Raw genomic sequence first — 26,531 nt, 5'->3', positions numbered from 1 at the left:
TTTGGTTAATATCTGTAAAAGTGAAATTTGGGAGATGTCATCTTTAAGTATATATATGTATTTTCTATGCACACGGGGAAATTATCAAACTACATTTCCAGTGGTCCAGCGGGTTTCCGTTTCCGGTTCTTTGGGCGTGGGGACGCCTACGTCTGGACGCAGAGAAGAGTTTAAATCTCCTGGGTTAGGAGGGCGTGGCCACTTGGCCAGCAGACTGAGGAAGAGGTAATAATGACTGGAGCGGCAGTTTTGAATTCTTATAAGCGCGTGGTCTAATGACTTTATCTATCAGCATGGCTTTAATTAAATTACTAATAATTTATATTATTATAGCAGCCTTTATCATTTTTCATATTTATATATCTCAAGCCATAAAATAGTCACAAGAGTAATATTTAGAGGTCACTTAGAGAGGCAGGTGTCCAGTTTCTGGATATAACTTGAAGACAGGATCTTGCAGACATTTAGAACTACAGATGGCATTTTGATGTCTTGTGGTTGTTCTCTAGATGCTAGGAATTTCATTTATGTTTTTTATTTTTATATAACCCTTATCTTCTATCTTAGGGTCAATTCTAAAAGTGTGTGGCAGAGCTAGGTACCTGGGACTAAGTGACTTGCTCAGGGTCACATCGCTAGGAAATGAGGTCCCATTTGAACTCAGGTCCACCTGATTCCAGTCTTGGCGCTCTATCTACTGTGCCACCTGGCTGCCCCCAGGAATTTCACTTTTAAATAGAGAAGCATTAACTAAGAATTTGGGGTCTTAAAATCCAAGGTTAGACTTCATTCCTCTGTCAAAATTCTCTTAGAAATTCTAAGAAGGGCATGGGTCTCAGGCTCCTAGTTTGAACTTTGGCAAGGTAATACATCAAAGTATGTTTACTATTGCATAGTTTCTAGTTGTAGCTTTTCTTCAGTAACTTTACTACTACTAGTTTCATCCTCATTGGAAAAGTTTCCTGAATCTTGATTTTCTTGTTTACTACAAATAATGTCACTTTTTCCATTTTGATCTATTTCTTCTAACATAACAATATTTGTTTCTTCAATTATACAGCTTTCTGTTTGCTCTTCTGAAGCAACAAGAAGATTTTTCAATGGTTGATCAGAGAACCTCTAATGAAAAAAGAGAAAAGAAAAAAATAATTTAACATTATTAAATTAATATGGTTGTCAAATTCTATTTCTAATATTTAGTTATACCCTTTACTGAAGGAATCTGTTTTTAGACATATGCCTTTTTTAAAAACCTAGGCACTCAGAATAGATGCTGTACATTAAAGAAAGGGAGAATAGAAAGCTTTAAATAATCTGGATTAAACTCCTTATATTCAGGATTTTAGGTTAAGAATAATGAAAAGGGGCATTATCTATTTCATTAAATCAACATTTCATTTTTTATCTCTTCATCTTTTTATAGGACTTCTGTCATTCCTAGAAAGGCTGATTTTAAGATAATACTTCTTATGCTAAAAGTTACTTTTGATTCTCTTAGAACTTATACTTCTTAAACTCAGGTTCCTCAAGTTACATTTCTTAAACTATGCATACCATGTAGATATTATACAGAGGGTGTTGGAGTGCAGTGGAAGTTCCTAGAGGGCAAGGATTGCACTGTTTTGTTGTACTGTATCTTCAGCACTCAGCTTAGAGCCTTGTACATAGTAAGTGCGTAATAAATGTTTATTGAATTGTCTTATGCTCTGAGAATACCAAGATTTTTTAAAAGGCAGTCCTTCTCAGAGAATTCGTATTCTACTGGAGGAGGAGCATGACATATACATAGATAAGTATAATACAAAGCAGGCTGTGACAGAGGCAAAGTAAAGATCCAAATTGCTCTAAGAAATCTGAGAAAGAAAAAGCCACTTTTAGCTAGAACTTGGACATCTTCATAATGATGGCATCCAAGCTCCAGGGGATGATGTCAGCTGGGTGAAATGAGTGTCAAGTTTGGTGAGTAGCTAAGTAAGGAAAGAGTGGTTGAGTCTAGAATGTTAAGGACTTTAAAAACTGGGCTAAGGAGTCTGAATTTTATTCTTGAAACAAACAGGGAGTCAGCAAAGGTTTCTGAGCAAGGAAATTACCCTATTCAGATCTGTTCTTAAAAAGATCATTTTGGTAGCTGTATGAAGAATGGAATAGAGAGAGAAGAGAATATGGGCAAAGAGAATTGTGAGAATGCTATAATAATTCAGATGAGCGATAATAAAAGTCTGAACTAGGCTGGTGGCAGCCTGAGTAAAGAAAATGTCAGGATGTGGCAACTGATTGAATGTAGAAGGAAGAGAAAAGAAAGTCTGAGAGATACTACTCATGCTTAAAGGACAGCAAGATGAACTAAGTGAAACAAACCAAAAGAAATGCACAAGGGGGTGAAAAACCAAGAGGGAACAGGGTCATGGAAGCCAAGAGAGAAGAAAATGTTCAGAAGGAAGTCTGTTGAAGAAAGGTAAAAGAAGATGAGCCACAAGAAAAACCATGGCCATGCCCCAGGTGGACTAATGTGGTCTTTCCCTAAAATGTACTAAGAATTAATTTGGTGAAGAGATCCCTAAAGGCTCAGGCCATTGGTCCAAAATAAATATGTACAAAAAGGGTGCTCTGGCACCCATAATATAAAGGTTAGGGCCTGAGTGGTCACTTGTTTCCTTCTCCATGTTTCTAACTACAGATTGCTGTGGGCACATAGGATCAGGGAAGCTATCCCCAAATGAATAATAAATGTTTTAGCCTTGTTTGATATTTTTTTCTGATATGACTATTTCCTCCCTGCCATGGTTGAATAAACTCCTTTTTGTAACTTCCAGATGTTCCATGAGTATTTCACTTTGGTCCAAGCTGGCTATTAGAGAAGTGATGAAATTGAGGGTACAAGTGAAAGAATCAGCTTTGGCAATGACAAGGGTCTCTTTATACTATGAAACAGAAGAAGCAAAGATTGTAAGGATGAGAGAAGATTCAGGACGTAGAAGAAGGAAGATGACCTCCAAAGACCTACTTTTCAGTAGGGGAAGGAGGTGAGGTCATCTGTTGAGAGAAGGAAGATGGCACAAAATGATCTTTTCTGAGAGAAGGGATTATTTCATTTTTTATTTTGGATCACCAATATCTAACGGGACACCTTGCACATGTAGCTAGAGTTTCTAATGTTTGCAAGACGTTTGTGAACTAGAATGGCTCCCCCTGGAAAATGTGGTTGCGCCACTCAGAGAAGGATAAAAGCACTGCTGGGTTTCCGTGAGGACCCAATTGAGATGCGGCAGCATGAGCTTGTGGCAAACCAACTCTCCCTAGGGCCATCATTTGTTATAGCAGTTGTTCAGTGATTTAGGAGTAAGACCAAAGAAGGCAAATGATGGAGATGACCATGAGCTGAAGATTAGTGGGGTGGGAACAGCAGAATACAGAGTCTTGATAAACCAGTTAATTTTCAAGGTTGAAGGGAGAAAAGTAAGGAAGATGGATCAGGGTGATGGACTGGGATAACAGGGAACACTAAGGAAGTAAAGGTAAAATATAGACAGAAGAGATGGAGGAGACATAAGGCAGTAGGACCATGAAGTATAAGAGATAGTGATCAACAAGGGGAATTTTAAAGGTGTCAATTAGAGCAGAAGGTGTTTAAATATGACCACCCTTATAAAACAGAAAGAGAGGTCATGGGATTTAAGAAGATTCATATTAACTTGGAGGCTACTGTGATCTAAGGGTCATCAGCATAAGAAATTAAGTTGATAAGAACTGGGATAGAAAGCAAAACTGTGACCTAGTCACTGAACTCACTAATGAAGAAAGATAACTTTGATATTGTTTACTGACTTCCAGAATTTAGACAATGTGGTATTTGCCCAAAGCAAATGAGTATTTATAAGTTTATTTTAAACACAGAAATAGTATAATTTGTATTAATGATGGAGACTCAGATGTATATTAGACCTTTCCATAGTTATTTCACAGCCCTTAATAACATTATTTATTCTTATTTCATTTTCATATTACGTTTCAAAAACTTAAAAAGAGCAAAAATTAAGTGTCACAGACTCCAATTTGTCAGATGAGTGTGGCATTTGGTAGCAAATCCCACTATTTTTTGACTTCTATTTAATCATAGCTATTACATAATTTATATATTTACTACAACTTTGAGGAAATGTCCAAATCAGCCTATAAGATTTTCTGCATTTTTGGCAGTAAATTTTAAGTATTCTACTGAATTCAAACATTTACATTCTGAATCCCTCCAAAAGAAGAGGAAAAAAAATACCACGTACCTCACTCATACTTGAAGGTGTTTTCCAAGATGGATAGAACATATGTTTTACCTGTTTTAATAGAACTTTTGAACAATAAAATACAAGGACTAGCACCATGAGAAAAACAATGCAAATGACTATAATCCAGGATACTGCCAGTTTACCTGAAAAAAAGTTAAAAAAAAAATGGAATTCAAGTCAATCTATGTATCTATCTATCTGGTCTATTTTATTGCTGTCCTTTATTTTATGTCCCAGGCATTTTCTAAAACATTATCATTACCACTCAGACAGAATGATCTGAATTCATGTCTTACCTCCACCACATATTAGCTGTATGATCTGAGGTAAGTTACTGGGTGACTTCATGCTCTAGGGAACTTTCTAAGACTATATATCACATGCCAGGTCCTGATATACATTAGTAGAAGTTCCTAACCATGATTTCTTACAGTAATGAAATCAGGTGTCTATTTGAAAAAAACAACTTAAGGAGTTATATTATGTGTTCATTTAATGTGGAGTTAATTTCAGTTAATACAAAGTTTAGTTCAGTTAATGTAGGTCTTCAGATGGAAGACTGTTTATGAGAATGCAGCTGATCTTGTAACAAATACTATATGAAAAATGCTCTAAGATCATATTGATTAGGAAAATGCAAATGAAGACAACTCTGAGATATTGTCTCATTTATCAGATTGGCTAAAACAATAAAAGGGCAAAATGACAAATGTTGAGGAAGAAGTGGGAAAATGTGGACACTGATATACTGTTGGTGAAACTGTGAATTGATTCAACCCTTCTGGAGAGAGATCTGGAATTAAGTATGGACAGTTAGTTATAAGACTGTGTGTACTCTTAAACTGGGCACTACCGCTGTTAGGCTTATTTCTTAAGGTGACCAGGGAAAAAGGCAAAGAATTTATATGTTCTAAAATATGTAGAGCAGGTCTCTTGTGGCAAAGAACTGGAATTAGAGGGAATGTCCATCAGTTGGAGAATGGCTAAACAAGTTGTGGCATATGATTGTGCTGAAAGAAATAATGAGTGGGTTAACTTTAGAAAAAACAGGGAAAAGCCTACATGAAATTATGAAGAGTGAAATGAGCAGAATCAGGAGAGTATTATATATAGCAACAGCAATTTGAAGGATAACTTGTACATATCCACCTCCACAGAAAGAATTGATAAATAGAAACAAGCAAGATATAGTTTGACATATACATATCTCCTTTTGTCAAATGATACCTTCTCCAGTGTGGGCAGGGAGGGGAGGGTTTTTTAAAATTTTTATCAGTTTTATCTTCAATTCATTCACCTATGAGTTCTCACCCAGTGACACAAAGGCGTTGATATCCAACAAGTCCACTGTGTAAGGCTGCAGAGGGCAGGAAGGGTAGGAAAGCACAGCAGGGAGCCCTCCTGCACTAGAGCCCCTGAATGAGATGGGAACGTAAGCAACTGCAGGATTTCAGGCTAAGCTGGGTCTTCTGGAGGCTATCTGCTTCGATCCGGACCTGAACAAGAATGCACTCTGCAACCTACCTACCCAGCAGCAATCCAGGCAGTCCCAGACCTTCCTGAAAGATCTTGAGCCTGCCCACATAACCCTCTGCCAGGCTCACATGGCCTGCTTACATCTCCCACACACTGATCCTAGTTCTGTCCTATGAAGTCAAGAAAAAGATGCCAAATCCCTTTTGCGTGTGACAAGCTCTTCCAATGCTTGAATGTGGATTTCATCCCTGCTGTGAAAGTCTCTCTTCTGCTATCCCTGAGCCCCTCAGCCCCCCATCCTGCATGCTCTTGAGCTCATCAATGTCCTTCCTAGAAGGCTATCACCACCTGCCTATTGGGCACTCTGCCTCTTTTAACATAGTCTATAATAGCAATTTAATAGAGATAAATGTAAAATTCTATAATTTGGGCTTTTAAAATACTCTTCTTAAGTACGGATGAGCAAGAGTGGATAGATAATTCTTTTTTTTTTTTTTTTTTTTAACTCTTACCTTCTCTCCTAGAAACAACTCTCAGACAGGGCTAAGCAATTGGAGTTAAGTGACTCAGAGTCATATAGCTAGAAAGTGTCTGAAGTCAGATTTAAAGCCAATTATGCCCCACCACCCCCATCTCCAGGCCTGGTGCTCTGTCCACTGAGCCACCTCACTGCCCCAGATAACAATTCTTGTGAAAAAGATCATGGGGTGTAGTGGACTGCAAGCTCCACTGGAGTAAATGTTATCAGATAGCCAAAAGAGTTAATGCTCTCTGAGGTTGGGTTAAGAGCCTCTTAGTATGCAGAAGGAAGGTGAAGATTGCTACCAAAATCCGTCCTGGTGAGAGCACATTTGTAGTGTTAAAATTAAATTAAAACTGTGGTCCTTAATTTCTGTAGAGTTTATTAATATTCACTTGAAATAGAGAGCATAGAGATAGAGATTTAAGCCTCTTCTAATCTGGCATCATGGGCACTTCTCCACATGGCTACCTATCTCAGCCACCGTCTTCTCCCTGCGTGTCCAAGGTAATAGAGAGAGCCCGCTTCCTGGAACCCCTTCTTCTATCTCTTCTCCTTTACCACTGAAGCCTAACCTGATCCTATCTAGGTCACTGGGCCTAGGCCACTCTCCCGTGACCTATGTTGGAGCTCACTCACGTGATGTAAAGCTAGCTGTCCAGGGATACAGGTAAGACCCCAGGGGGTTCCTGTGACACAGTAGCACTGTATTTAGTCCTATGTACTGCCTTTTAGGATAGCTGTTGGTAGCTGACACTTGCTGACTAATGACCATACTTCATAAGGATGAGTTACTGGAGACTTTAATTTGGAGAAGAGAAAAACTGGCTAATGGCAGGGGATTAGGGCAAGCTAGCTGCCTTCAAATATTTGAAGAGTTGTTGTGAAGAAGAGGGTAAAGGCTTATTCTTGGCTCCTAAGGTTCAAAGTAGAAATAATGGGTGGAAATTGCAGAAAGAGAGAGCTTTAGGCTTAAATTAAGCATAAAAGTTCCTGAAAATGAATACTATCCAAATTAAAGAGTGCTAACTTAGGAGATAATGGACATCCATTATTGGAAGTCTTTAAGCCGAGGAAGGACAACAACCACTTGTGGTGATTTGTAGAGGAAATTCTCAGTCAAGTTCATTCAAAGTCAGATTTTGCTTGAATAGTTTATTCTGTATAGGAAACACTTAAAAGCTTTTTTTTCCTTTTAACACTATAAAAGACCTTAAGAAAAAGTAGCTATGTTCTTTATAATAAATTTAATATTTCCTAAGCAATTATTATTGTTAAACAACTATGCTATATCCTTCAAAGTAGTTTTCTACAAGCACACAGTATCCATTTTCTAGTCAACAATTATTCACATCCTAAGAATTAATAATCTCAGAAATATCTTATTATTCCTTTTATTTTATTCTCAAACAAAAAAGTACACTGGCTTCTAACACATCTAATAGAGATAATAGGATTTAGGAAACAATTCTCTAAATAGCAACTACAGTTACCACTAGAGGCAATACAATGGGACTAAGAAATCTCACATGATGAAGGAACCAACAAAATAACAAAGTGATAAATTTTTTATGTAGTAAGTCAGATATGAAGAATTAATAAAGAGGGGGCCAACGGGGTAGCTCAGTGGATTGAGAACCAGGTCTAGAGATGGGAGGTCCTAGGTTCAAATCTGGCCTCAGGTACTTCCCAGCTGTGTGATCCTGGGCAAGTCACTTGACCCCCATTGCCTACCCTTATCACTCTTCTGCCTTGGAGCCAATACACAGTACTGACTCCATGATGGAAGGTAGGGGTTTAAGAAAAAAAAAGAATTAATGAAGAGAAAACAAAAATATGTGGCCAATGGTTGAAATAATATATAATTTACTATCAACACAATGGAGTCACAAACATAGTTATTCACTGCCAGACAGAGAGGTAATTGACTCAGAACACAGATTGAAGCATATTATTTTGGGCAAAGCTAATGCAGGTTTTTGTTTTATTTTTCTTGGTTTCTCAATGGGAGGGAGAGGTGGAAATAAGAGGGAGAGAATATGGAATTGAAAATAAAATTAACTTAAAGAGAAAAAAGAAATACAGGTATACTTTCCACATTGTGGGGGTTAGGGGCACAGTGCCCCTGCAATCTGGAAAATCCAAGTAAAATTTTTTGGCCTTCCCTTCATATATCAGAGAAAATGTTTGGATTTTTTTCTTTTTCTCTTATGGGATGTTTAAAGTATCTTACTGTAAAATTTGGGTTAAGTATTTGGTCAACATAAACGTTTCTAATCTTTGGCTTTTGTACTCTTTTTGCAAACTTTAACTTTTTATTTTAATTTAAAAAAAGAAATTGTGTATATTTTGAATGTTAAAAGATGAATCATGTTGATATTATACAAAACTACATATATATTTTATGCTTTTCTAAACTTTTTCTCTGTCATCTGCTGGCCTTTGCATGTTGTCTGTGCTTCTGTAAAACTCCCCCAAAATTCCTATTTAATTTCTTATGCTGATCCTTAATACACTGAAACCACAATGGGGAAAATCGAGATGTGGAAGGGATACTTGTACTATGAAGTTCAAAACCTGAGCTAGTTTTTCATTTGAAAGACTTTTTACATATCTATTCAATGACATAAAAATAACAAAATACTATCTTTAAGCAATTTCAAAAATGTTTCATGAAAAACATCCTAAAAGACTTATCCTTAACATTAATTCACCTGGTATATATTTAAAGAGAAAAGAAAAAGGTACATTTTTACAGCAATTATCAATAATCAATTTTTGTTTTTGTTTTGGGAGGCTTTGTATATTTGAGTAAAATAATTTTTGTCAAGTTCTTTTGCAAAACAGATACACATAAAAAATCTCCACTGACCTGGTATCATTTTACTGCATTGAACATTACTAAATTGACTGCTTTTATTGCTTTTATTATCCTGAAGAAATGCTTTGGCTTTGAAACAATACGTAGTCAGGGGCTGCAAATCAGAAACTTTAAGTAATTTCTGTTTTACTCTCATTTTGTTCTGTAAAGAAAGAAAAATGGAAAAAGTTTACACAAATGTTTCAAGATAGTAGTTAACTTTCAATTGCATTAATGTGAAATTCCATTTTGTGGACAATTTGCATCAAGTATTTAATTCCAAAGTGATTTCTACTTAGCGTTCAATTTGGAGTCAAAGACCTAAGGTCTAAGTATTGGTTTTTATTAATGAGTTTAATGGTCTTGGATAAATCACTTAATCTTTCTAAGGCCCTTAGTTTCCTCATCTGTTAACTGGAGTTGATTATGTTAATATAGCCTATTTCTCAGGGGGTTGCAAAGTTCAAATATATAAGTTGCTTTATTATTTTTTACTTCTGGTCTGCCTGCCCTTGCATTAGGTGATTGGTGTTCAAAGAATGCAAATAGCATAGGATAACATGCTAAAGGCAAAGAATTAAATCTGTTCCTGCAGAAAAAAATTATGTAAAGTAAGTTATATCTGACTTTGAAATGCATTATCTTGTAATATTTTGGATTGCTACTGTAATATTTGGATGCTACTGTTCCTATTCTCAAGCATAGCTAATCGAAGGCTGACTAATTTTAAAGTGAAAGATCTCTGTTATTGAGCAATGATGACATAGATTTAAATTTGCTCAGACTTGCAACGGAGGTAGAAAAAAACAACTTAAATTCACTATTCCTATCTATCAGTATCTTCAGAGACTGCTTTTTTTATTCCTTTTTCATAGAGGAAACAGGTTAACTAATGTTGATTAACTGATGTCCTATACCATCTAGGGTATCATTTTCTCTTTTGTGATTAACTGAGTTAATCGTACAGCCTTAAAATTCAGGCATTATTCTAAATTTACACCTTCAGATTATTAGAATGTAAACTCCTTGGGGGAAGCTAGGTAGCTCAGTGGATTGAGAGCCAGGCCTAGAGAAGGGAGATCCAGGATTCAAATCTGATCTCAGACACTTCCCAGTTATGTTACTCTGGGCAAGTCACTTAACACCCATTGCCTAGATCTTGCCATTTTTCTGCCTTAGAACCAATACACATTATTGATTCTAAGATGGAAGGTAAGGGATTTAAAAAAAATAAAAAAGAATGTAAACTCCTTGAGATTAGAGATTGTTTCATTCTGTATATCTGCATTTCCAGGATGCTGTATATAGTAGGTATAACATAAATAATGGTTAATTGATTTCCCTAATTCAGCGTTAAAAAACTGGTGTCAAGATGAATCTCTTAAATTGGAAAAAAGCAGTAGTGACGTTTTTACCTCGATATTTGAATTATTTTCCCAGTAAGTAACTTCATAAATTAATGGGTAATTCTGGCTCAATTTTTTTTCAGATTCTTCTGAAGCACTAATGTAGACAGAGAATGAATCAGCACTCGATATCACCTTTATGCTTGGAGGGGCTATACTGGCTAGATATATTTTATGGAGAGAAACAAAAATCTGGTTAGAAAAATAAAACCTAAAAACACACTGATTAAGGAGAATTATGATATTTATCTGCTTACTTTTTATCAGAGTATCAAATTTTTTCTCAGTAGACCAAAAAGATGTGATACTTCCATTTGAAGCTTGTACACGTAGATAATAAATTCCATCTGTGGTGATGTCTTTTGAGAAGTCACAATGTTTACTTGTGATATTTTTACAACCAGATATAATTTTCCATTTATCTGAATAGTCAGTTGGAGTTCTTTTATAAAAGCCACTAAAAGACAAAATGTAATTTTGCTTTTTAAAAATAATTTTATTTACCCCAATTACATGTAAAAATCATTTTGAGAAAGTCCAAATAGTCCCTACTCTCAAGTTTACATTCTGATAAAAAGAGAAAACCCTTAAATAAATTTGTCTATGTAATAGATGCAAAGTATATAAAAGGTAGCATAGATGGTAGTGCTAGCTGCTAAAAAAGATCAGGAGAGAGACTGCCTACAAAAAGTGATATTTGAGCTGGGTCCTAAAGGAAGCCAAGGGGAGTTCCTAAAAAGGGAAGTGAAGCAATTAAGCATGGGGGACAGCTATTCCTTAGTGACTAAAGGATTACATTTATAATACTAGCTTTAATATTATCCAAAGAATGGAATTTTCATGCATAAAGGACAGTTCTGAGATAAACCCAGAAGAGAAAAAAATCTAAAGGAGATAGCTCATAAGTGCATTGATTGAGGTGGCTACACCAGAGGATCTGCCTTTCTGAACCACTGGTTAGAGAAAATGCTATCCAAAAACTATTGCATACATAATGCCAGTCATTTTCTCTTTTCCCATTGTTTGGCAGGCCTTAAGTGCTTAAAAAAGGCTTGCTGATTGCTGGCCTAGCCATTTGAATTTTAGAAAGATCTAGGTATTTTCCCTTTTATACTGGTGAAATCTTTTAACTTCCAGATGTTGCTCCTGTTTCTACCTCCTATCTTGATCAGATTTCAATGACTGCTCCTTTAACTTTTCCTATCTCCTTCCTCATTAATCATAGGCCTCAAAGTTCAAGTTCTTAATCTCCTGCTCTATTCTCTCTAAATTCTTTCTGAGTTTCAATAGCCTTTTCTATGCTGAGGACTGAAGCCTAAATCTAAAACCTCTACCAACCAGTCACACAGAATCTAGTCCCCTATATCTCTTCTATGTGTCCCCATCGCCTGAAACTCAACTAGATTTTGTCTTTTGTCTCTCAGCTGGGTGCAGACCCTCATCTATGCTTGTTTGGGTCCATCTTCCTAGGGTGCAGCTCTGCTTTTACTACAAAACCTTTTAAGGAAGACTTCCAGACATTATGACCCGAAAAGCTAAGCTATCCACTTTTAAATCTTTTGCCCCTGGATGGAACTGTATTGCCCTGACTTGGAAAGAGCCCTTGGATTCACATTACACCTTTCTAGTGTTTTTCTAGTATTCCTCACTACTGCTGTCATATTACTGAATCAAGACTCTACTTTGTTGGAGTTAAATCGCACAGCTTTGGAACTCCTAACTCGGACAACGCTGTTTTCTTTGGGGAGAGCCCTCTGTGTTTATATAGTCCCAGATACCTAGCCATGCTTCTCCCTGTTATTGAAGAGAATCTTCTAATTTATACCCACAATGCTAAAACAAAGAAATGCCAACTACAGATAATGACTGAATAGGTTTTGTCTCTTTCCCAGAAATGAAGACTAAATTGAAAAGGGGAAATTCAAATCTAAAGAACACCAGCGGCCTTCCAGCCACCCTAAACTCTGGCTAATCCTGTCTTGCCCTAACTCCTGTGAATTCACATAACCTGGCAGTTGCTCCTCCCTTCCAAAAGACTATTTAATCACCCTCTTTTCCTGTATTTCATCTGGAGATCCCAAACACCCTGGTACATAATGCTGTGAGGGGAACCCAGATTGCAATCTTTCTGACCACAACTAAAGACTCTTTATTTTAATTACTTTGGTAGTTGATTTCCTTCAATTTGACATAACTGGAAGTTCCACCAGGATTCAGTCTCCTGCCCAACTTCCTGTCTATTTAATAGACTCCAGACATGTGGTACCATTGGGAACCCTTCTGTATTCCAGAACAGATTCCACTCAGTAGGTAAGCCTAGGTAAGCAAACTCTTGAATTTCCAAACTCATATTTTATTTGACTTAGGTTTACTTGACTCTTTAATTAGTAGTCTTGGTAAAGTCCCAAGGGCACTGGACCCCCACTTTCCCTCATGTCTACCTCTTGAGGTCTCCCTCTCCCTCTCTGGGTGGCTAGTTCTGCCAAAGCTGGAAGGGTCTTTAACTCACCCCGAAATCCAGATTCAGCTGGTCCCTCTAAGCCTTTCCCTCCTGTCCCTCTCCACAGAAGTGGTGGAGGGAATCAGGCTGCCTTACTGTCCCAACTGCAGAGGCTATGGGCATTATTCTATCCTTGGGCTCCTTGTGGAGAACATGAGGGGACTCTGATAGGCCCTTTCACCCCAAAGGGTGGCTTCCAGTTCATATGTTTTGTGTCATTTTTGTGGTGAGCTTGTCTATGTGTGTCTGTGTGTTGTTTTTTCTCTCTCTTCTCTCTGCACTATGAATACTGGGGGAGGGAATGGTATAGTATAGATAACGTGAGCTACAAGTAGCAGTGCAAAAGAATTCATTTGAGAAACTAACAAACCTCCATTGGAAATTGACCATGAGTAGTAAGAGATCATAAATCCAGGTTAAATCGAACTCTCAGATTAAAAATTTGTAAAATTGTTTTTAATTTAAGTTTGCAGAACTGTTTTGGACAAATTAGAATAAATAGAGGAAGTTCCCCCTAATATGAAATGCTATAACTTAAGGTTCCTTGTGATAATGGTCCAGAAAAAGCTTTAGTTTATAGAAAACTTGAGAATTTAACTTCTGGGCTTTCCCCAGATTGAATCTCTAGTATATTTAGATGGAGGTTTCTCTATAGTGGCCATAAATACTATCAATTTAGAATATGTACCACTCATATTAATAGAACTAATGTTTAAGTTGATATATCAAGAAAAGGTATTAAGAATTGGAAAGTACTACTCTCTTTTTAGCTCTCTCTATAATCTAAGAGGCAAAAATAAAGCAAACTGAGAAGAGAAGGAAGTATGGTTTCCTGTGGAAAAATGCTTTCTGATTAATATAGCAAACCTGGCATGCTATGTAAACAGCTTGGCTTCCTCTTTTTGTAAGCTGCTCCTGCTTAAGTAGTTGCCATTTTGGGCTGGGAGGAGGAGAGAAGTTTTAGAGTGCAGCCATTTAGTATGCTACAGTTTCTTAGAGTCACAGGTGAGAACAAAGGTAGATAGAGAAAAATCATAAGGAACTAAGTGTGTTGCTAGACATCTTTGAAACTGAGGTAAGTGAAAAATTTAATGGGATTTTACATGGTGGCATAAGAATTTATAAAACCCAGTTTTGATTCAGTTGAAATATGTCTTAATTCAAAATGTTATTTCAAGGATATCCCTCCATTAGTAGAATTATGATAAACTGGAGCCTGTCAAAGAGACTTCTTTACTCTATTGTCTATCCTGAGTTAACACTAACTTGAACTTAACAAGCTTGAACTAGGTGGAGGAGCTCACAAACCACTTAGTGAATTCACACTCTACTTAGGGCTAGGTGAGAGGCCAGCGAGAAAATTGGAGAGCTACACCTTTTGTCTAACTCAAACAGCTAGAAACTTGTGAATTCTTTTAAGAGTTCACACCCTCAGAAACTATTCAATCAGGAAACTGTGAACCCTTTTGATGAGAAATTGACCTTCAGAAGGTGGAAAGTTGATCCCACGGATATTTCCCCCTGGGCAGTGCTAGACAATTTGGAAACTGTGATTGGCCCCTGTGAAGAGGGGAGAAGACAAGAAGTCACCATAAAAGCAACTCCTGAACTCAGTCTGGAGGGTGATGATCTTGGAAAAGATTGTCTGATGAGACTGTTTTCTGGACATAGCCTTCTAACTGGGGAGAGTTTTCGCCTTCAACTTGACCCTAGAGGAGCTCTGGCTAAGGACTGCTTTCTATTTTTTTTTTTTTTTTTTTTACTTCAAGATTTATTTATTACATTTCTAAAGCGCCTTTCTGACTCAGAGCCCAACCACTGTGCAGGATGTTAGGGAATGCTGTGTTTTCCTGCATGAGCCTCCATCCTCTGGGGATCCTGGGAAGGATAGTGGATGGGGCCTGGAGCTCGCATGAAGGGAGGAGGTGGTCCCATTGGGTGGAACATGTGTGGTCCAAAACCTGGTGGGGGTGGAGGTGCAATTCCAGGAGGCGGGGGCAGGGCAATATTAACCACTGCTGGAGGACCACTGGGAGGGAGATTAAAATAATTGGCAGAAGCTTCTTCTTCAGCTGCTGGAGGAGGAGGAAGAGCTCCAGGAAGTCCTGGAACAGGCTCCAGCTTAATTCCAGAGTCTGGTTCCTTCTTTTTCCTTTTCTTTTCCTCTGGCTGCCTGTGATCTTCCCCATTTCACATTAAGTCTTCGCCCATTTATGATCAATTTGTTAAAGGACTTCTCAGCAGCCATCTCTGCAGCTTGTCTTGTGGCAAACTGGATGAAAGCACACTGCTGTCTCTGTACAACTGTTATTGTTCGAATCTCACCAAACTGGTAAAAATGATTTCTGAGATCTGTCTCACTGATTGTATCTCCAAGGCCTCCAACATATAGTGTGGTGATGGTCTTATCATCTGAGGAGTCCAGACGTGGCATTGTTGAAGCCCTTTTCAGAAGCTTGTCTGCCACAGGGTCATTAATGCCATAATATCGATCTTTGATATTCTGATCAGCAAGAGGATCATCAGGATCTGTAGGCTTCTCATGTCTATAGGGACACTCCTCTCCATTTTTACATTCTCCTTTCACCCAGAAGGAACAAATGTGAGGACGATTCCGTTTGTAGTAAGGGGTGGTCCGAGCCAATTTGAGCAGCACGTCACTGGTAGCTATAGCCTTCCCAAGAACACCAACTGGCCGGGTTCCATCAGAGTTAGAAATCTCTCGCTCAACATTCTGCGTATAGTATTCTTTGTTTACATCAGACCTAAGTCTGTCATCTTTAAAGGACAGTCCTGCATCACGGACCTGAATAGATAAGCCATATTCTAGGTCCAAAAGGCAGGTCTGACACACATTTTTTAACTTGCTGCAGGTTTGGCACACTTCAGTCTTCTTAAAATGCATGCGAACACTGGGGCACCAGCGGAACACTGTGAACGGCCTGGCACAAATTTTGCATTATTTTCCATACTTTTCTTTGGTCATCCGAATGTAGGGATTTTCTCCAAGGCATGTCTGACACAGAATAGGGAAGTCCGCGTCCTCCCAGTTCTGCCTGTTGTAGGCGTTGGAGCCCAGAGATGTCGCCATCTTGGAAGTGGCGACGGCCAGGGCGCTGCTTTCTATTTTCTATTAAGACTACCATGTGGGTAAGTGAAAAAAGGCTGACTTCCTTTCCCTGACTTGTTCTGGAGGTACTAGCCTCTGGAGAGGCTCCTTGTCTTGGAGGAGACCTCGTGGTTAAAACCCTTGTTTAATTTAACTCTGGGCCCCTTTTGCTGGGGCCTGGTTAGGACTAGGCCAGAGTAAATACTCTCTCTGATTTTCTTACTTTCACTCTTTCTCCTTTTGTAAATAAACTACCAGAAAAAGTCATTTAGAATTCAGTCATAATTCCTGTTGACCACACACTTATAAATTTAGTCCAACCCTGTTATTTTTACGCCTTACATTCTGGTCCTTACAAGTCTAAAGACAAAGGGATTGTTCCTTCAAAGAGTGAAAATTGGAGGCCTTTATTAAGTACATGAAATAATTGGGCTTAGTAAAGAATAATGCTTGAGGGCAGCTAGGTAGCACAATGGAAAGAGAGATGGACGTGGAGTGGTCTAATTTGGGCCTAATTCTTCAAAGCTTGCAATGTAATTTTCCAGAGGTGCAACCATTACATACATACTTAGAAATATATTTTTTGTTTGTTTGTTTGTTTTTTTTTAATTTTTTAAACCCTTAACTTCTGTGTATTGACTTATAGGTGGAAGATTGGTAAGGGTAGGCAATGGGGGTCAAGTGACTTGCCCAGGGTCACACAGCTGGGAAGTGTCTGAGGCCGGATTTGAACCTAGGACCTCCTGTCTCTAGGCCTGGCTCTCAATCCACTGAGCTACCCAGATGTCCAGAAATATATTTTTTGATTTAAAGGGGTAATAAATTCTAATGATCTCCTTTTTGTATTAGATTGGATTTTAAGCAATATTGGAGAAAAACTGCTAGTTGAAGACTTTTGTAACTTTTTCTAGAAGCCTGAGGAATTTTCTAATTTATTGTGGCATTTTGAGTCATAAAGACCTGACACACAGCCTAGTAGTATTGGTGGGTAGAGGCTTTTCCTTGCCCTCAAGCCAGTTGCTGTTTGCTAGAAAGGATTTTCCTGCCTTGGGAATCCCAAAGTGACAGAGGAATATACTTCATCAATTCAATTGTTTCTTAGCTGCTAACTAGCCAGTGCTTCAGCTCCTACACTATGCTTACCACCTTCAATCAAGAGGCCTGGTAGAATGTATCAACAGGATTGTTAAGGTTAAGCTTACTAACTTTATAAATTATTTTCTTTTTGTCCTACAGCAGAAGACTCATTCACAATCTCTGGAGCCTTAGCCATCTTGTTTCCCAGTCATTTTACAGGAAACCAGCCCCAGACCAGTTGAACTTACAGTTAGAACCTGGAGATTTGGGTCTGTTGGAAGAGACATGCAAGGTTGCCTTGAAGCCCAGGTGGAAAAAACCTTATTAAGATTTTGTGATTGAGCTTCTGCTGCAAAGCTAAAATGAGATGACAGCTGGATATATCTATCTCATCTAAAGAGGGCCCTAACCCCTGACTAGGCAGTCCAGCTCACTACTGACTGACCATCTCACTCCCCACCAAACCTGGAAAAACTATAGCAGTTGTAGACCTGCCCCTGGCTCACCTGACTCTGGATGTGAACTGATTTCCTGTAATCCTTGCTCCTCGTTACACTGTCCATGGTGTACTATAGAGCTTCAAATGGCTATTCTGTATGGCATCCCCTCACCTGAGAGAACCCTCTCATGGACAAAATGTATCAACCTCACAACTCTGAGATTCAGGAGTGAAAGAGAGAGCCTTACATCTAACTAGAGAGGGAAATTTTCAAATCAGCTTATGTTTTATTTTGCTATGAAGGCTAATATATCTACTAATAATCTCTACTGTTAATGTAGAGATTTGCAGCAATTGTCCAGAGTGCTTTTCAGATTTTGAGAGTAAATTTTCATGTTATTCATTGTCTATGTGGAATTCCAGAAAGTAATATTTTTAAACTGGTGTTAGAAGTTTATATGAGAATAAACTTACATTTTAGGAAAGGATATTGGAGCCTGGTAATTTTTAAAATTGATATAGCTGGATCAAATTGGGGAAAGTTTATATTTAATCCTAAAATATGATTAGGGAGATTTGCCATTTGGGGTTAAATCTTATGAGACAACATTTAAGAACTGTAGGACCACTGTCTCAAGGGAAAGCTGAGAAAGTAATTTTGGCTACCTCCTGGCTGATTTTCCAGTATGACATTTCCTTTTAAATGGAAAGTTTCCCCGCTGGCTGTGAATTATTATTGACTTCCATCTAGAATTGATACATCAGGATAAAGTTGCACTTTCCCCTTACAATAGTTATATCCCTCTTTTTCTTTTTTAGGCAATATTCCATAATCATGATGGTTGACACAATCTTTAGATAGGTTAATGCAGAAACAGACTTCAACTAAACATGCAAGTATGTAGGACTTTAGTTATTCAAACAATCAAGCAGATGAGTACTGAGCTTGTCATCTGCCTGGTATTAGTTATCTAGTCTATCTAAGAATGTTGGGGTTATAATTGGACAATTCTGCAGTAGTCTGTGGAACTATCTACAATAGATAGATCTAAATTAGATATATTTAGTGAGATTAGTGAGGTCAAATTAGTTATCATTAGAGAAGAATGACTTATGGTTTATCTTGTTTATCTCGAAGAGATATCCAATCACTTGAGTCTATTGTTTAATATGGAATTAACTCTTGGATAAAGAACATACTCTGAAATATAAACAAACTGCATAAGAATTTAAGAGGAATCCAAAATAAGTTTTGAAAATAATGGTCTATATGGGTGAAATATACAGTTTATTTAAATATGGTTATAGGCAACTAAATTGATAAAATACTTACTCTATTTGGATACCTCACAATAGTCCTTTGTTAAAATAGGAATCTTGTGAGTAAATTCATTAGATCCTTAATAGCATCTTAATCTCCTCAGGGGAAAATGAGAATTTGAAAATTTTCAAAGAAGAGTCCTTATTATGATGGTTCTGTGATACTTATTTGATATATGCTTGAGCAAGCTTTTCAAGATTGTTTATAAATAGGATGCCAGGTCTATAACCTTGGTGACATATGTTCTGTTTTAGTTTTTGTGGATTTAAAAAATATTGTTTTAACTATGCCACTATTTTGGCGTTTTTAGGCAAACTGTATTTTCCTACCAAGTATGGCATATATATGCTTGCTACAAGTGAATTCTAATGAAAATATAACAAGATGCTGATAAAAGATGGCTAACGAGATTAGCCTTCCTTGCTGTTCCAAGTACCAATACCAAATGATTTAAATGCCATCAGAACGTCTCAACTAGTCCAGAATGTTATATACCTGTTGAGGCTGATAGCACGGATTAGTTTTTTTATATATGCAGAAGTAAAAACCTAGATTTATCTGTTCCTTTTGAGAATTTGGTTGTAGATTTCTTATAGACTATTTTCAGCAAGGAAGCCATTCTGAGAGCTCACCTATTATGAGATATTGCTGGAAGGCTCAGATCATTGCATTATACCTCCAAACCCTAAGATACAATGGACTGATTAAATAACTATCAGAAATGGGTTGCCCTTCCCTTTTCACTAACCCTTATATACTGCTAACCTTTGTAGGACCTACTTTTCAAAGGGGACTGCCCCCATCAGCTCCTTGTCAGTGAGCCAGTTCCAGATTCCCCCCAACTCTCAGTGGACAGATGGCTTCTTCCTGCTAGCCTGGGCTCTGTCCTTGAACAGTGACCCAGGCCTTTCAGCAACATTATACTTCCATTTGGATGGAATCATCTTGACCAACAGGGGGAAATGAGAATATTATTTAAAGAGAATCTCCCACTCTGTCCCAAAGTGCTAAAACAAAGAAATGTCAACTACAAATAATCACTATGAATAGACTATGAATTAGTCTAGTCTCTCCCAGAACTGAGGACTGAATTTAAAAGGGTATTTAAGTCTAAAGCACATTAGGTCACTTTTAGCCACCCTAGTGCTATCTTGACCTAGCTCTTATGAACTCATGTAACCTGGCTATAGCTACTCCTTTCCAAAAGACTATGAATTATCCCCTCTTTCTGTTTTGCATTTGGAGACTCCAAGTACCAGGCTTCTTGGTGCTGTGGGAGAACCCAGATTGCAATCTTTCTGACCAAAATTAAAGATCCTTTATTATGGCCATTTTGGTAGGTGGATTTTTTCAGGCTGACATGATCTTCCTGTCATACTTAGTAAATGTTTTCTCATTCATTCATTTTTTCCCCCAAAATCAGCTATCTCTGTCTCTGAAGTTATTAATTTATCCAGGTTCAGGACCTGAATAAATGTATAACTTTTACTTTTTTCTAATTCTTTAGATAAAACTGTTTATGGAATTCTGTATTTGCTTTATTTGAAATGTGTGATTTGCCACTTTCTTCTGAAATATCATACTATCCTATTTCCCAAACCAGATTCTCCTTATTTCATTCTAGTTTCCTAAATGATCTCTGCTTTCAGTCTCTCCCAATAAAATTCATCAGATATACTGCTGACACATTAATCTTCCTAAAATATCAGTTTTATTGTCATTCTCCTGTTCAAAAACTTCCCAATTTAAAAACAATAAATTCAAATTCTTCTGTAAAGCATTCAAATTTTGCATAATCTGATGTCATCCTATAAAAACTTCTCTCATTACTCCAGTGAGAACATTAGTCTGCATCCCTTTTATTTCTCTTAGTACCCTAAGATCAATCTTGGATTTTAAAGATAAAGTTTCATATTGAGTTTGAAAGGTTGCAATTGAATCCCAATCTTTGAATTAAGAACAAAGGCTGATGCTTTATCTGTCAGCAAACTACTTAAGCAGTGTTATGAGGAGCTGTTATGAGCAGCCAAGGAGTCTAGGCAGATGCTGATGATGAAATATGAATAGGGAGGGAATTAGTTAAGTTCCCACACCAGCACGTTTAGGTCTCCTTTAAGCCCAAGGTTCTCTGCCACAGCCCCAGGGGCTTGGAATTAATCCAGGCAGGCAGTTAGAAATGTTTCCAGGAAGCAGATAGAGACTTCCTGAAATCTTAAATTGATGATGGATAAACAGGCTTGGAAAGGCTTGCTCAACTAAAGTTGTAATCCGGATCTGACTGCTATGATTAAATGGTTGTTGGTAAGGTAAGCAATGATTCCAAGATTGTTTAGGCTTTAAACAGGGTTTATTTGTAACTAAACAGAGGGTAAGTTAAGGAGTAGGAAGGTGGGTGAAAGGTAACCCTAAAGATCTTGCCTAAGCAGTTGATATTAAATAAATCTTGAAACACTGGTTGATCTTCCCTAGGTGCAGAGTATGAGAAAGCCTTGAGGGCAGATCCCAACTCTGTTGCTTTGTAGCTGGGCCCAGAAGCTTGTGTTATTTAAATAAGTTCTGGGGTTCCATTTAGAGGTATTGGGGCTCATTTAAGCTTAAGACAAACTTCCTGTGGACTTTGAGACTACATTTTCCGTGATCCAATGGGTTTCCAGTTTCTGATGTGATGACGTCAAACAACAGGAACCAACATAGAGGGTAACTTAAATTAGGGGTGGAGCTGGGGCTCTGCCTCTTTCCTATGAAGCAGCCAAAGGAAATAGAAGGTATGGACTGGTGGGCAGTTTGAATAGATCTTAGCCAGGCATGTGGTCCGATTTTATTCTATCAACATGGGCCTAAATAAAATATTAGTTATCCTCATAATATCAGCCTTTATCATTTTTAATCATTACAAGCTGAAAAGCCCCTGGGTCAGATGCTGCTGTTCTTGGTTGTAGCTGTTCTCACTAGCTTGTAATGCAAGGTTGTTGTCTATGCCAAAGAAGTATTGAATATTGGCTAACAATGGAATTAGTCCCTATCTGCCTAACTAGAAACTCCCAAACCACCCTGGAGCTCAAACCACCTTCCTCCCTAACACTTCCAGATGAGAGAGAGAAGAGAAGCTCCCAGGGGTTTGTGGACCCCCTTTTATAACCTGTCCTTAATTGTCACTCTGGCACATGCCCTGGGTGCTCTGCCAGGTTCTGTGTTCCAAAGTGGCAACTGCCAACTTGCACCCCCAGGAAAAATGGCTACTCATTTCTGCATATTATAGCAGTCTGGGGGGATGCCAGAGGCCTCACAGCTCCCTGGCTCCAGGGGCCTCTTGTTCCATGTGGCTCCTACTGTCTAGAAGACCTGCCTCTGATCTCAAATGAAGTTGGAATCCACAAAATCAGAACAACTCAAAAAAGTGACCTCCCAAGGAATATAAACTTGAACTGGGGAAAAGAAGTAGCTCTTTTGGCTCAGAATCATGGTGAGAAGAGGTGGCTAGGTGAGCACTAGCATGCCTGTAGTGTGACCCTACAGTTAGATCAGGGAAGATAACTAGGAGGGTGCCAGTAGGGTTAGTTTCTGTGATATTTATTTGATATATGCTTTAGCAAAGATTTCAAGATATCTGAGGCCTGGCTGAAAAGCTGGTGCAGCCAGCAGGGGTAGGAAGCTTGCAAAGAGAACAGCCAACCAACCACATGTGGCTGGTGCCTTTTCTTTCTCTTACTCACTTTAAAAATAAGTTAATAAATACATGTAAATTAAGATACAGCCTCCAGAGAATCTTAATCTTAACATTGCTCAACATGAATCTTCTGGCCAGCCAGTTCTGGCTTCTCACTACCTTGTCTCTAAGCTCACTGCAAGTGCCTCACACCTCTTCCTCTACAAGACAACTTCCTGACTAGCCCAACATACAAAGATCTCTCTATTCAACCTCCATTGCTTAACATCTGTATCACTTCCTTTAGAGTTTAGATTATGTGTTTTCATGATTAATAAACTATTCTGTATGTTTTGTCTACTAACCCAATTGGTCTATCATAGCCAGACCTTCAGAAACACTTCTTTTTAGTGGTTCTATTATGGCAAAACTAAAAACCAATGCCAAAACAACCATTAGCACCAATTTTCTTATCTTTGTGTGATTTACTTTAATATAAGTGAAAAGTAACATTTCCTTTCTATAGCTCCATTTTTAGACCATCTAATTCTGAAGAATGATAAACAAAGCTTAGGAGTGATGGCTTCTCTTCCACTCTTGTTCCCTCTTCCCTGCTTCCTTTCTTTTTGGCACTAGAATGGTTTTTAGATATTCATGAACTCTACTTTGACTCATTTAATTTTCCTTCCTCTTCTTAAAAGATAAGTTTTTTCCCCCCTTCTCTTCATTCTATTTTTCCCTAGGGTCTACTATTACTGCTTGATCAGCACACATTTTACTTGAGTTTCTATTTGAGCATGATTCCATTCAATTGATACTTCGTTATTTCTGATATCAGTTAGCCAATGAGCAGCTCTCCTTGTTATCTTTCCTTAATCTCCCACCCAAGACCACATAAAGTATTTAGGAAAATGGGAAGGCTTTAAATAAACTTAGATAATTATAATCACTTTAAAAAGAATTCACAGAAGAATCAAAACTTAAAATTTAAAAGAAAAAAGACACTGATGGATGATGTTAATTCAAGTGGGGGCAATAACAAGTACAATTAACCAGATTGTAGACAGGGAATCTTAGGTTAGAAAGTAAAGCATTAGCAGGAAAAACATAACAAACAAAGACAAGGGAAGTGAAGAGAAAAGACTTGTTGAACTTACGGGAGATACTGAACTTTGAAGTTCATATTTTCATATGGATAGTTCCATTTAAGAACATAGTTATTATTTACAGCATCAACTTCTACATTTTCTGGACGAGGTAGTTTATGTTCAGCTAGAAGGTCAAATAATATGTGAAAAAGTTAAATTTTTGTTCTAACAAAATAACACATAGTATTCTTAACAACTCTAGTTCAATCCGATGATGTAGCAAGATATTGCTTAAACATAATTATCAAAATATCAGAAATCAAATATTAAAACATTTTAAATATTAAAACATTTAAAATATTAAAATATTTTAAATGGCACTTTATGGAAGGTTTCCTGAAAGGTAAAGTGTCTTCTTTTTATGGATTGAAAAAAGATAAAAAACAATCTGTTTTACTATGAATATTTCTTTAAAGGAAAAAATCTTGGGCAAGAAGTAGTAAATTAACTTAAAAAAAATTCCTAATAAAGACTTTTTTCCCCCTCATGTAAATACTTATTACCTAGTGAACTTATTTTTTCTAAAAATTCATGCACTTATTTAGAAAGCACTGGAACGATCTACATGAACTGATGCAGAGTGAAATAAGCAGAACCAGGAGAACATTGTACACAGTAACACCAATATTGTGGAATGATCAAATGTGATAAACTTAACTACTCTCAGCAATGCAATGATCCAGGACAATTCTGAGGGACTTATGGCAAAGAATGCTGTCCACCTCCAGAGAAAGAACTATTGGATTCAGAATGAAGATCAAAGCATATGATTTTTCACTTAAAAAAAAATCACGTACATCTCTAGCAATTTTGACAAATATAATAATCTATGGGGCAACTGGGTGGCACAAAGGACAGAGTGCTGGGCCTAGAGTTAGGAAGACCTGAATTCAAATCTGGCCTCAAGACATTTAAATGACCCTGAGCAAATCGCTTATTATTGTAGGCCTCAGTTTTCTCATCTGTAAAATGAGCTAGAGAAAGAAATGGCAAAACCACTCTAATATCTTGGCCAAGAAAACCTCAAATGAGGTCATGAAGAGTCAGACATGACTGAAATGCTGGATCATTATTTGTTATCAAACATTGACCTAGACATTTATATACTTAACTGACCTAAAATATTTATTTCTTACCTGTTGTAGTTATACAAAATACTGGACTGTAGGAACCATTTTTTCTAGGTAATCTTGCTTGAACTTTTAAACAATAAGTAGTTTCTGGTGTGAGATCATTAATTTTATCTCTGGAATAAACAGTAAGACGGGTTTTCTGCATTAAAAGAGAAATTTATTCTTTTAAAAATAAAATTCAGTTTTGGAATCTAATCTTTTACATATTCTTTTATTTCTCATTCTTCTGAAAATCAACTGTACCCCCAAATGTCAAATCTTTTAGAAACCCAACCATTACTTACTTCTATATTTGAAGAGTTTTTCCAAATAACTAAACTGTAGGTAAACCTTTGGATATCAGTAACCCACATGCTACTATTAATTGTTCCTGGAGGAGAAATATTTATTATTATTGATTTATCTTCAGCTTCTAACTGTACTTCTGGAGGACCAATTTGTGCTGGAAAAGTAAAAACAATAAAGATACAAAAAATACAATTACATATATATCAATAATTTTATTAACATGATTAATGAAAAAAGTTAAGAAACCAGACCTATGAGATAAGGACATTACTTTGAAGTTGTTCATAACGAAGTAGTTTTGTGGGGTATTTATACAGCTATATTTTTGGAATGTGCCACTTGGCTCAGGAACTTCAACAGCAGAGAGTAGGAGGGACTTGGACTAAGTTTCCAGGCATATTTTGGGTGAGTCAGAGTTGATTTAGAGTTTAGCTCCAAGAAAAAACTACTTTCTGGTTAAAACAACAAAAGATTCTTGTAAGTAAAAACACAAAGAACTATAGGTGAAAATTTTTATGCAGTCATCCTAGAACACTGAACATGGTATCTTTAGCATCCATCCCTGGCTTGGAGAGTTAGAGCCAGAGCCTCCCTCCAAGTACTAGGTAAAGCTGAAATAATTTTGCATCTAATATTATAGAGCACGACTGTAAATATTCTATTGTTCAGTACTCTGGCTTAAAAAAGAATTTTTTTTTTTTTGCTATAATGAACTGTTTGTTTGGAAGATAGATACAGATAAGCAAGGATGAGCTAGTTGTTTTCTAAGAACAAACTTTCTTCAATAAAACAACCTCTTAAAAATATTATGATATTTAACTTATGACATCTTAAATAGAAGTTAAGGTCACACAAAGAAGTTTCCCTGAGATTTAATTGTTCTCTATACAGTTTCTGAGATAATGAATTAAAAGTGTTGATGACCCCTCAAACATTTAAGACATTTTCTACTTTATGCCTAACTATTACCTAAGAGAATAACTGTGTTATGGCAGAATAATGTTGTACAAAAACAATTACAATTAGGAATTGCTGTATTATTACCTAATCTTGGACCAACTAAATTTCATATTTGTATCAATAGCATTATAATAACTTAAATAAAGAACTATATACAATTTAACATGAAATTGGCTCCTACCTATTTGAAATGGTACAAATGGGGTAATGTTATGCCATGGTGATGTCTCTTGTCCTTTTTCAGATCTTATACGCACTCTTATTTTTTCAAATACATTTAAGTTGGTTGAAGTAAAGTCGCATTTGGTGCCAGTGACCTTGTGACATCCAATCAATTCAACCCAATTGCTCATGTTGCCAGACTTTAC

The 26,531-nt window shown here is 37.2% G+C and overlaps 1 protein-coding gene and 1 pseudogene across 1 annotated transcript; both read right to left on the bottom strand.

The window, feature by feature from the left end:
* Window positions 1-312: 312 nt before the first annotated feature.
* IFNAR1 (interferon alpha and beta receptor subunit 1) lies at window positions 313-26,531 on the bottom strand. Its single transcript, XM_044670211.1, has 9 exons — window positions 26,345-26,531; window positions 25,200-25,357; window positions 24,919-25,054; window positions 23,792-23,906; window positions 10,800-10,999; window positions 10,552-10,703; window positions 9,149-9,299; window positions 4,278-4,423; window positions 313-1,119 (listed from the first exon to the last, which is right to left on the bottom strand). Exons 1-9 carry the CDS (start codon window positions 26,514-26,516, stop codon window positions 886-888), a joined length of 1,464 nt encoding a protein of 487 aa, XP_044526146.1. The 5' UTR covers window positions 26,517-26,531; the 3' UTR covers window positions 313-885.
* LOC123242451 lies at window positions 14,021-16,133 on the bottom strand (annotated as a pseudogene).

This window comes from Gracilinanus agilis, chromosome 3 (assembly GCF_016433145.1).
Source record: "Gracilinanus agilis isolate LMUSP501 chromosome 3, AgileGrace, whole genome shotgun sequence".
Lineage (NCBI taxonomy): Eukaryota > Metazoa > Chordata > Mammalia > Didelphimorphia > Didelphidae > Gracilinanus > Gracilinanus agilis.
This window is presented reverse-complemented; position numbering and strand designations above follow the sequence as displayed.

What these genes read in the sequence shown, in the direction of transcription:
- IFNAR1 (XM_044670211.1), bottom strand. Translation starts at nt 26,516, where the DNA reads ATGAGCAATTGGGTTGAATTGATTGGATGTCACAAGGTCACTGGCACC. An exon ending in AAAATAATTCAAATATCGAG is followed by an intron (nt 9,300 to 10,551) that starts GTAAAAACGTCA and finishes CTTTCTTTACAG; the next exon opens with AACAAAATGAGAGTAAAACA. An exon ending in CACCTTCAAGTATGAGTGAG is followed by an intron (nt 1,120 to 4,277) that starts GTACGTGGTATT and finishes TTTTTTCATTAG; the next exon opens with AGGTTCTCTGATCAACCATT.